Below are 12,063 nucleotides of genomic sequence, written 5' to 3'. Positions count from 1 at the left end.
CCAAACGCATCGGGGAATGATCTGACCACGTGACAGGAAGGATCTCGGCTTTCCTAAGGGAGGCCAGAGTCCATTTATCGACTAGGGCAAGATCTATCCTCGAGTACGTCCGGTGAGGATGTGAGAAAAAAGTATAATCACGTACTCCGGGATGCTTAGCACGCCAGGCATCTTGGAGGTCATATTCATTCACTATCTGTCTGAATCTCCGGGAGTGGTCCGGGAGAGGCTGGTCCCTGGGTTTGGGGGGACGAGATCTATCCATGGCTGGATCTAGTACCATATTGAAGTCGCCCAAAATCAAAAGAGCACCCTTGGCATATTTCTGCACTACTGCGAGAAATTTCCTGCAGAATATAACTTGCTTGGTGTTAGGGGCATAGCAGGAGACCACGGTAGTCTCGACTCCATCTAGGGAGCCCACCAATATTAAAAATCTACCCTCAGGGTCGGCATGTTGAAAGGAGACTGTAAAAGGGCAATCAGAGGACAGCAGTATCGCTACTCCGGCTTTCTTAAGGGGGCCATTTTCTGTATAACAATGTGGGTATCTATTGTCACTAAATTTAGGGGGAGCCGATTTGATGAAGTGTGTTTCTTGGATTGCGACTATGTGAGCTTTTAGTTTGTGGAAGGAGTTTAACGCCAATTTCCTCTTTTGTGGGGAATTCAGTCCTTTCACATTTAGGGAGAGGATGTTAACCATTGTCAAAGTTTAGGGTTTCCGATAAGGAAGCACTTTGTATAGCCATAACATTTGTATGCCTGCCCACTCGGGCGTAGCTTAGGGCCACTCGACCCGTGAGAGAGGAGAGACATGAAACATTAGGGAGGGACACAAGAAAAGAGGAAAGAAGAGGAGAGGAAGAGATAGGACATGCGACTCTTGTAAGAGTCGTAGTGAGGCACCAAACTAGGGGTGCCTCAACCATTGGACTAGGGGGGTAGTGGAAATTCACCCCCCGGTCAGTCTAAGGGGAATGTGATATTAACCAACAATAAGGAGGGAAAAAAAAAAATACATACAGAATGGACTACAATACAATAACGAAGTAGAATAACCATTGACAAGACAAGGCATGACATTAAACACGGGGAGATCTCACCTCAGGAACTGGCATCTGGTTGAGTGCGTAACATTATAGCTAACTGAAACATTTAGTTTAGGGTTATTGTGCCTGAGTCCCAATTGCACATAAGCACCCACCAGTATAGCCAAATCACCTACCAGGCCAGAGCGGACTGTCCCAGTGACCAAACATAGATGGGCCGTCTATGCGCTGGCGGGCCAGGCCCAACAAGTAGACCCGGCGGGCCATCAGGAATGGACAGACCTAACCTTTGCATCCAGGTATATCTGGGCCATGACAATCAGCAAGTCAAAGTAAATCAGTTTAGCCTTAGAGTCGACGGGTAGGTCCTGGGGTGCCTCCGAGTGGGTGTGCTACTCCGCCGCCGACCAGTCCTGCTGAAGTCGACGGGTGGGAGATGCGCTTAGGGAGCTGTCAGTCAGCTTCCAACTTGCTAAAAGTTTCATGCCCTCTTCTGTTGAGGAGACAGTGAACGTGGAGCCCTCACGCTGGATTAAAAGACGAGTCGGGAAGCCCCAACGGTAGAGAATATTTGCCTTCCGTAAGATCGATGTAACTGGTTGTAGGGAACGCCTTTTAGTGAGAGTTGCTCGGGACAGGTCACCGAAGAGCTGAAAGGAGCCAAGGGCTGCAGCCGAGTCCTGGGACATCCCTCGGCACTCCCTCAGGGGCACCTCTGGCCTTGGGAAGCCTGTGTATGCGGTCTAGTAGTAGGTCAGCTGACGAAGCCGAGGGAAGCAGTTTCCTAAAGATGTCTAGGACGAAGTCATGGAGGCTGCTGTTGGAGATGTTCTCAGGGATGCCCCGAATTTTGAGGTTGTTCCTGCGTGACCTGTCCTCCATATCAGCTAGTTTGTCTCGTAGTGCCGCAACCTCCTCCTCTAAAGTAGCGTGAGAGTCTACCAGTACATTATGGGAGCCGACGATCTCTCCCATTTTGTTTTCAAGAGCGTCCGTGCGTTCTCCCAGGTCGGTTATAGAACGCTGACAAGACTGGAGAGATGTACGGATTTCAGCTGTTACGTCGTCTTTCATTTGAGTAAGCAAAAGTTTTAACGTACCGACGGTTAGAGCAGCATCATCCGGGATCTCTGTCCGGGCCATAGGCTCTTGTAAGGTGAAAGGAGGGGGGCTGGCTAGGTGGCGGTGGGTTGGGAGTGAGGGCCGAGGTAGATATAGGTGGATTCCCTGGGTTGACTCCTGGGCCCTTAGGTGATGGTTTAAAAAATGCAATTTGAGACACCGCCTTAGCTGCTTTGTTTCGTTTGGCAGGCATGGTGACCGGCTTTATAATAGAAGCAATTCAAAACCAAGGGGAAATATAGCGTGAGGCTCTGAAGCAGTTATTCTCTGAGGTTCATCTCTGTGACTGAAGCAAGGTTATTGTAGCCCGTATCAATAGCATGGCTGACCGTGGGGTGGGATGGAGCGGATCATTGGTTTGCTCTCACCTCCATGCCTAGGGAATGGATGGTGATCTGTTTGTCAAGGAGCAGTAAGCAGGGACAGTGGAGAAATGATGAGCAGGGAGGAGGAGGGCCCTACTTGGATGAGCTGGAGCCGTGTATGCTGGGGTGATATGGGTGACTCCTGCTGCAGCTATAAAGGAGGCTTCTAGTCCAGAGTCCCCAGATGCTGGGCTGTCCTGGGGTGAGGGTTTACAGCTATGAGGCCCTCTCTGGGAGGGAGAGCCTGGATGCCCCCCGATCCAGAAGGGGAGAGATGGTCTGCCCTCTGTTCCCCAGCTATGGGTACCCTGGCCGCCCGGCCCCCTGCAGAGCCCCACAGCTAAATAGGGGTCTGAGAGCTCAGATGGCCCCAGCCTCCTCCTCTAATGGGTCAGCCCAGGTACCTGTCACTCCGGGCGTCGGAGCTATTCTTCTGTGTTCCCGGGGAGGGGGGCCGCGTGATGGTGTTTGCTGCGGCGGCTCCCGTGTCCCTCCCGGCGTTGGATATGTCAGCTGCTGCCGGGGGGTGTATCGGCTGCCCGCAAGTAGCTGAAGAGAGTGCAGGCGGGACAGGCAGTCCGGGTGGCTGATGCGGCGTTCCGTCTCCCCCTCAGCGCAGGTCTCAAGATGGCGGCGCGGCAGGGGAACTCACCGTGGGCTGCAGCCTGCGGGGACGGAGCGAGTCCCCCCCCCCTGGCTCAGCAGCCACCTCAGACGGCTCGCAGGGTCTTCCCTCTTCCTCCGCTTCTTCGGGTAATTCTTCTGTGTTTCCCGGCTCGGAGCTCCGTCGCCGGGTGTCCCTCCAAATCTAGGCCGCGGCTTCGGTGGAGTGGTGGGCCGCAATCCGCAAGACGCCGGTGACAGCGTCCCCGACTCCGCAGCTCTCACCACTCGGTGCCGGGGGGTTCTCACAGGGAGGGGGTGTTTGTGTGGAGGCCGGGTGGCCAATTGTGGGCACAGGGTATATGTTTTAGGGGGTTAATAGCCGGAGCTCCCTCATAAGGCGTGCGGTCTCCTCCGTAGCTAAGCCACGCCCCCTTCGCTACAAAGTGTCTTTGCTTGATACAATTGGAAGGCTACTTAATTTCAATTATACGTTTTGCAAGTTACTCAGTACAACTTCCAACAGCACTTAGTATAAGGAAATATAAAGTGTTATTAAACACAAAGCATTTAAAACAGATACAGGATTCACAAATGCAGGGGCATAACTAGAACTCTATGGGCCCCATAGCAAAATCTTCATATCCCCCCCCCCCCACCCTCCATGTCCTGTCAGGCTGAGAGTGGGAAAGCAGGACAGATAGAAGGGTTATTAGCAGGAGTGAGAGATAATGAGAGGTAAGCAAGAGAAAGAATGTCAGGGAGAGTGAGAGGGAGAGTGTACAGTAAAAGGAAAAAAGAGAGGGAGAGATACAGTGCCAGAATGAGACTGTATGCAGGGCCGGCGCCACCACTAGGCAGCCTTAGGCAATTGCGTAGGGCCACTAGAGGGTGGCAGCGCACGCTGCAGAATAATTTTAGTTTTATTACTCCCCGGCACTGATAGTTCGGTTGAGCTTAAAAGCATCCAAGTCAGGCTGGTGGCCAGTTCATAACTGTGCTGTCCTGTCACAGTGCTGCAGATCTGTGGATTAGCGCTAAATACTATCAGCAAGCATAGCGTCAGTGGTGGCCGCGCCGCGCCTGTGCAAAGCCCGCCCGCCGTCACACTCGCCTGCCCGCCCGCAGCCACACTCGCCTGCCCGCCCGCAGCCACACTCGCCTGCCCGCCCGCAGACACGCTCACCCACCCGCAGACACGGTCACCCGCAGCCATGCTCTGTAGGTACACTGCTGGCTGCGGGAGACACACAGGCGCGGCCACTACTGCTACGCTTGCTGATGGTATTCAGCGCTGATCCTCAGATCAGTAGCGGCAGCGCTGTGACAGGGCAGAGCAGTCTGGCCTCCTTACATCATTTCAGTGAGGTCCTGTTAGAGGCCAGCCATGCGTATATATTACAGGGGGGGCGCAGTAGGCATATTTTTGGCCTAGGGTGTCAAGAACTCTTGCACCGGCCCTGACTGTATGGATAAATGGGCAGACAGGGCATAGATGGGTGGACAGACAGAGGGGACATATATTCAGGGCCAGATTGGGATTGTAAATTGGTGCTGAAAGAAGAACACTCAAAATGTAAGAGAGACCAAATCAAATATAGGAGTGGCCTGCGTGTACATGCGCACACACACGAGGGCAGGGGAAGCTGGCTGAGGGGGCAAGTGCGAATGGGAAAGTTGGGCAGGCTATCACGGGGGGGGGGGTTGGCAGACACATGCAGGAGGGAGAGGCAAGCTGTCACTTGTGGGGCATATGCATTGGGAGAGGGGCAGGCTTTGACAGGCAGGTTTGCAGACACATGCCAGTTAAAGGCAGGCTACCACTTGCAGGGAAGTACACAGGAGAGCAGGCAGGCTGGCTGTAACATGTGGGGTTGGCACATACACATGCAGGGGAAAGGGAGGAAGCAGGGCTCTCATGTACAGGTGGGCTGGGTGAAAAGGATCAATGCTAGATACAGGGTCGCCCGCCACTCTGCCACACCCAGTTACCTGCTCTGTACCAACCGGGCTCTGCACCAACCCAAGTCCATGCCCGGAAGACTCCCAGCGCCCATCAGTCTCTTTGCTGAACTGGGTGATGGGGAGTAGCTCTTAGCCACCCTCCCTCCTGCGCCCTTGCACAGCCGCAGCATACAGTACATGAAACTGCTCCTCCTGTGAAGGAAGGAGCCACCTGGCACATGCTAGTAGCATAATCTCAGTTGCAGCGTCCTCTAGTCTGGCGCACCAGGCAGCCTGCACTACACCGTCTCCTACCATGTCAAGTACATAAAAAGTGCAGGCAGTGCAGCAATTATAGCAGATGCAGGGGATTACCTGATGGGGTCCCTTGGCTCACTCAAGCGGCCGGGATGCATAGCAGTTGTATCCCCTGCAACCTCTATAGTTACCCCACTCATAGGTGCCGATTCTGTGGGTGCTTGAGAGCACGAGCACCCACAGAAATTGATGAGCTCCCACCCGCTCAGCAGTAGCCTCCCCGACCGTGTCCCACTGCACTCCCCCCTCCCTCATCGCTGGCACAGGTACTGTGTGGGCATTTATGTACCTGCACTGTGGGGGCATTTATGTATTTGGCACTGTGGGGGCATTTATGTATTTGGCACTGTGGGGGGGATTTTTGTATCTGCACTGTGTGGGCATTTATGTATTTTGTACTGTTGCCATAAATTGAATATTATAGACAACTATGCGGCATAATATAAATCAGTATTATTTTGGGTACTTGTGTAGTATCACGGCTCTCACGATGGGCATCGTATTGTAAAAAATTGCATCGCATCGCATGTGATCATATCGCATGCGATTTTGATCACAAATGCATCCAAATGCATTTAAATTAGTAGGAAACATGTTAAATGAACCCCAAATGCCATTTTACACACTGTAACACCCCCACTATCAACGCCAACCCGAAGCGTGGCGAGCGCAGTGAGCCCGCGAGGGGGCGTGGAGTTGAGAATAAAAAGTGTGGCGAGCACAGCGAGCCACCGAGCCCGAAGTGTGGCGAGGGGACGCGGACACCTGTGAAGCACGCAAGGGGACGTGTATACCTGGGAAGGTATCCGTGTCCCCTCGCGGGGCTCGCTGCGCTCACCACGCTTCGGGCTCAGTGGCTCGCCACACTTTCTATTCTCAACTCCACGCCGATGTGGTTTTCACATGTCTCCTACTAATTTAAATGCATTTGGATGCATTTGTGATCAAAATCGCATGCGATTTGTTTTATTTTTCTTTAAAAATGCATCAAAAACCGGGAAAAATCGCATCGCATGCCATCTCATGCCACAACATTTGGCATGCGATGGTATGCGATGGGAGCCGTGATACTACACAAGTACCTTATTTTGTGGCCACGCTCCTTTCCCATAATGCCACTCCCCTATATTTTTGGCTTGAGCACCCACCCGCAAAAACAGAAATCAGCACCTATGACCCCACTGTGCAAATGCAAAGACATACAGAAACACTCATTGTGCACATAATAGTACATTCCCTTTACAAGCTAAATTGAGCAATTTAGAAAAGATCTTGTACTTCAATGTTATAGTAATAAGATGTTTTCGTAATTGGTTTGAATAAATAATAGGTTGTGTTTTGTGCAAATGTACGTGATGCTTTGTATGACAATTAACCACTTGTTTGCAGCTAAAGTGAGGACGCTCACATGACAAGAAACCGGTTTGTTGCAGTGAAGTAAAATGTTGTTTGGTGTTGTCAGAGTGGTGTAAAACCAGCTGTTGACGTATAAACTTTCCTTATAGTCATATTGTTACATATTGTATTTTATTGAACCTTGTTAACCTTTATCCTAATCAATAGAACGTTTAGAGAAAAGTTTGTCAGTCGCACAGAGGTAGATTTATTGTAACAAACGGGTGGACCCTCATAGCATAATTGAATAATTGAATATATGTAAATGCGAGGGTGTGCTACCAGAGGCACAGACAGGATATTTTAAGGAGGACAGAAAAGAGTGCCTTTTCTTGGTGCACCTAGAGAAATAATACTTAGTAAAACATCACTTTTATTGAGTTCATTTAAAATAGTTGCAAAAATATAAAAAGGACTGGACAACACATAAGACAACAAATAGTGATTTTAAAAAGGATAAGAATCCTCACCTAGCGGGACCCCACTACCCGTTATCACCGTTATTATTTATAATAGATATAGTGTGGCACGGAAGACCCTGCCTGTTCTAGATCCGCATGAGCGAGGGAGTGCACACAGGCACACCTCAGACTCAGCTCTGCGGTTGGAACGCAGGTCGTGGAACTACTGGCTCCAGCAAGCCTAACAGCAGCGCTGAAACGGCATCACATCCGTGTTCAAGCGCGTGCTGGTGGCTGCACTAAGTGAGCCTCAGGACTATTGTGATACATTGTATATGATAAAGTTACAAACCTGACTTATCCACATTACATGACTTTGGTAATATAAACAAGTCTTCCGTGCCACACTATATCTATTATAAATAATAACGGTGGTAACGGGTAGTGGGGTCTCGCTAGGTGAGGATTCTTATCCTTTATCCTAATCAATTTTGGAATACTTACCTGACCAAAGGAATGATTCTAAAGAGAAGAGAAAGGGTAAACTCCATTTATACTTAAAATGTGACCCTGGTGATGTAAAGTGAGCAGCTGTTTTGCAGCATCACTTTACTGCACTTTCTCAGCAGCAGAACAGAGTCACAATGACCGGAAGCCTCTGGACGTAGGTGAGTATTTTTTTTTCACAGTGACCAACTTGTGTAACTAGAAATCACACTGGCAAGTTACCAGCAAAGCTTTATCTGTATATACACAGCATCTATTTAGTGATCACTGCTGCAGAGCAATGGTGATCAGATCACCGGCTTCTCCAACTTGCCCCCCATCCGCAGCACACTGCGACCTGTGGGTGGGACATCGTGATAGTCTCCAATGAGTGGGACTGTCCCACTGTAATCAGCACAGTTGGAAGGTTATGTACATACACAGATACAACACCACAAAACAAGATGTTCAACTCTGTCTAGTTCCATTGTAGATGATCCCCATTATGGTGCTTGACAGTGCTAAATTGGGATCTAGACACGAGTCACGATTTACAAAACAATATTTGATTCAGCTTTTATTGCTTGTCATCGAACATGTCATCATAACACCAAAAACTTAATACAAGGTTCTTTTAAGCAAGGAAACTGAATAATTAAAAATCTGGGAACGGTATACAGTATATCAACTTGTCATTGCAATATGTTAATAAATACACAACCTACACTACAACCTACCTTTCAATTACAGTATACACATTGGTATGATATCTCTCTGGCATTGTAGAGGTCAAACCTTTTGTTTTTGTTGTCCTTCATAGAAGCAGTACTAGTTAAATAAGAGTTCCCGCCTGCTGTGTGTATATATATATATATGGGAAAAACAAAATGTCATTGTTTAATACAAATATAATGGAAGATTCACATAAAGATCAATATGCTGTCTCTTTTCTTTTTAAACACAATTTATTTATAAAGGCCTCTTGTAAATAAAGCATCAGGTTTAGAATGTGCTTCCTTGGGCTCCTCTTCAGAGAGCTAATTGCCACTGATCGTTTTAAAGCAGCCATGCATTGCTGAAACTTCAATTTGGTTTTAGCTGTATAATGCTTTGGCAGGTGAGCATAATGCTGATACCATTTAGAGCCATGTTTTTCAAGCATGGAAATAAGCCTCCCGATGAAGTCATTTGGGCATGCTATAAAATGTTTCATTTTCAATAGAACATATGCTAAATATGTACCACTGGTTATCATTTATTCTAGAATTAAACACCATGTTTATCCTTTCAGGGGAATCCATACATGTGCAACAATGAATGTGACGCCAGCACAAAGGAGCTTGCCCATCCTCCTGAACTCATGTTTGATGCTGAAGGCAGGAATCCCAGCACTTTTTGGCAGTCAGTGACTTGGAAGCACTATCCAAGACCTCTACAGATCAACATCACTTTGTCCTGGGGAAAGACCATTGAGCTCACCCAAAATATTGCAATCACATTTGAGTCTGGCCGACCTGAGAAGATGATTCTGGAAAAATCTCTGGATTATGGCCAAACGTGGCAACCATATCAGTTTTATGCTGCTGACTGCCTGGACGCCTTTAGGATGGAGCCGAAATCGGTGAAAGACTTGACTTCAAGTACCGTCCTAGACATCATATGTACAGAGGAGTATTCAACAGGATATGCAGCACATGCCAAAACCATATCTTTTGAGATCAAAGATCGATTTGCAATATTTGCTGGACCACGGTTGCATAATATGGCTTCACTGTACAGCCAGCTGGACACCACAAAAAATCTGCGGGATTTCTTCACCGTGACGGATTTAAGGATTAGACTTCTTAAACCGGCCACTGGGGCCACTTTTGTTGATGAAAGAAATCTCGGGAGATATTTCTATGCGATATCAGACATCAAGATCCATGGCAGGTAAGAACATATCATGAGATAATTTTGTGTCAACCTGAATCCAGTAAAAAGTGTTTGGTATTAAATAAGAGGCATTCACACATACACTACAGCACCTCCTACAGGTGTGATCAAACCTTTATTTATAAAACCTTTTATTTTATTTATTAAACCTTTATTCATATCGTGAATAAAGCACAAAGGAACATTTGTGAGTATACATAATGTAAAGAATGGATTTAATCAAATTAATTGATGGATGGGGCAATTTGCATCTATATTTAAGGATATGCTGTAATTATTTTGCACTTGTTGCCCGTTGCTCTTGAACCTGGGTGTTAACAATTAAGACCAGTACAATAGGGATCTATAGACCCAAGTAAAGCGCGCCCTTGCAGATATGTCATACTTTGAGCTACAGACAAATGTGGCAGTAGTTACTTAACTCAGATGCAACATTTTGTGAAGCATCTAATATAAACACTAGATTTGAGATGACACATATACTAGAATGCCTACTACGCAAAACAAAGACATAAAAATGTACATTTGACCATACAAACAGCAGTGGTGTTATTACAATGTGGCTAGACTGGCAAATGTCCAGGGGCCCAGTAGGTGATGGTGGCCCGCACCCTTGCATGTTCATCTGGCTAGCAGTGCCACCCGGTGCAGGCTGTACAGTGGCTCCATGCATCCTAATCACACTTGGAGCAATGCAGCAATCAGAAGTTGGTGAAAAAATGAGTGCAACACTGAGAGTTTGACCCACAAGCCTCTAGTGATGCCACTGACAAACAGTCCATATGTATGTTCAACTCTAAACACAACTATAGTGTGTGTGTGTGTATGTATATATATATATATATATATATATATACACACACTATAGTTGTGTTTAGAGTTGAACATAAATATGGACTGTATATATATGACAGTATGACATTGAGTGATTGTTTCATAAATGTTGGTAAAAGATCCTCCTCCAGCATGATAGCAGTTACAGAAAGAGAATTGCTGATGAAATGATGCTGTGTTTTGTCTCATAACCTAAATGTTGTATATCATGTACAGTAAGCCCACACAAGTATGCAGTGTATTCTGCGGCTGTAAGATAATAGATATGGTTTTGGAGGTTCCAATGTTCAGCACATACTGTTAGTACAACTTACATAGAGATACTGTGATCTATTTTTGAAACCTCTGCATGTTGGGAAATTATTTTCCTCCTCACAACATCCTGGACAGGTAAGTGTATAAAAACAAGCAGTGATTCCTCACGTCTCCTGGGTATGTGTTCTTGCCAAGCAAGGATTAACAGCTTATCTAGGTATGCTCTGTGGATGGATTCAGGACCTGAACAAAATGTTTCATGCCGAACACTAAAGTGCTGTCTTTCCCATCAGGGTGGGATTAAATTCTGGAGAGACTTTTTTGCAACAGGAGACTGGACAGATAACAAGGATTAGCTGCTATGATACCACAGACCAGCAGAAAGCCCATTAAAATATATGAGCTATCAAAACTTAGATGCCAGATGAACGACACATTGCAGAGTGATCAACTTGTGTTATAGTAAGATAAGCAGCTTAGGTCAAATAATCAAATGAGGGAGGGTTAATTGCATATAAAAGGAACATAGCATAGTATTGCATTAAAGGGTCTGATTCCAATGTGGTTGGTATTGCACAACCTCCAGGAACTGGCAGAGCTAAACCTTGCAAGTAAATTCCAAATGCTGTATGAGGTCTCTGCATGAAATAGACTCCTCCTGCCAGCATCTGCAATCCGAGTGCTGTGCCCAAAAGCTTACCTCCCAACTTTTGTGGGACCTGCCATGCAGAAGGCTCAGGAAGGAGTCAGAGCTACACAGCAAGTGGGCGTGACCTCAGACAGAGGGGCATGGCCTAGCACTGCAATCCCCATTTTTTGCATTTGGTTACAGCAGTCCTGGTTGTCCCTCTGCAATGGCACAGAATGTCAATAAAGCTGCAGCTAAGAGGGGATGCGAGAGATCACAGAGAAGTCATTCTATACATGTACAGGTCCACAAATATCATAGACCATGGGGTTTATGTACTAATCTGAATCAGCCAAAAATAGGGACATATATTGGGGTATGGGTAGAAACTGGACCAAGACAAGACCCCGGACCGCCAGACCAGACATCAAAAAATCTTCAGTCCGGAGCTTGTAGCTTCGCGTCCGGGGGGTGTCCCGTCCTGTCCGGGGTGGGGGTTCACGTGACAGCTGTCACCAGGGGGAGGAGGAGGGGGAGAATAAAGCCTCCCTGCATGGTCTGGGCATAGCGCAAAAACTGGTATAGTCCAAACCACACAGGGAGGCTATATTCTCCCCCTCCTCCTCTCCCTGGTGACAGCTGTCACGTGAAACACCAAACAGGACACCCCCAGGACGGCACACCCCCCGGACAGGACAGTATAAGCTCCGGACTGCAGATTTTGA

General features: G+C 47.5%; 1 protein-coding gene across 10 annotated transcripts in view; it reads left to right on the top strand.

Moving 5' to 3' along the window:
- Positions 1-12,063, top strand: part of NTNG1 (netrin G1) — a 278,549-nt gene that overhangs the window by 128,560 nt on the left and 137,926 nt on the right. For all 10 annotated transcript variants that reach the window (XM_083156901.1, XM_083156904.1, XM_083156905.1 and 7 more), the window contains exon 3: positions 8,978-9,618. In XM_083156901.1, coding sequence (XP_083013027.1) covers positions 8,978-9,618 — 641 coding nt within the window. The remainder of the gene's footprint in view (positions 1-8,977; positions 9,619-12,063) is intronic.

Source organism: Crinia signifera, chromosome 8, assembly GCF_055691185.1.
Source record: "Crinia signifera chromosome 8, ASM5569118v1, whole genome shotgun sequence".
Taxonomy (NCBI): Eukaryota; Metazoa; Chordata; class Amphibia; order Anura; family Myobatrachidae; genus Crinia; species Crinia signifera.
Note: the sequence above shows the minus strand (reverse complement) of the source record. Positions and strands in the feature narration are given on the sequence as shown.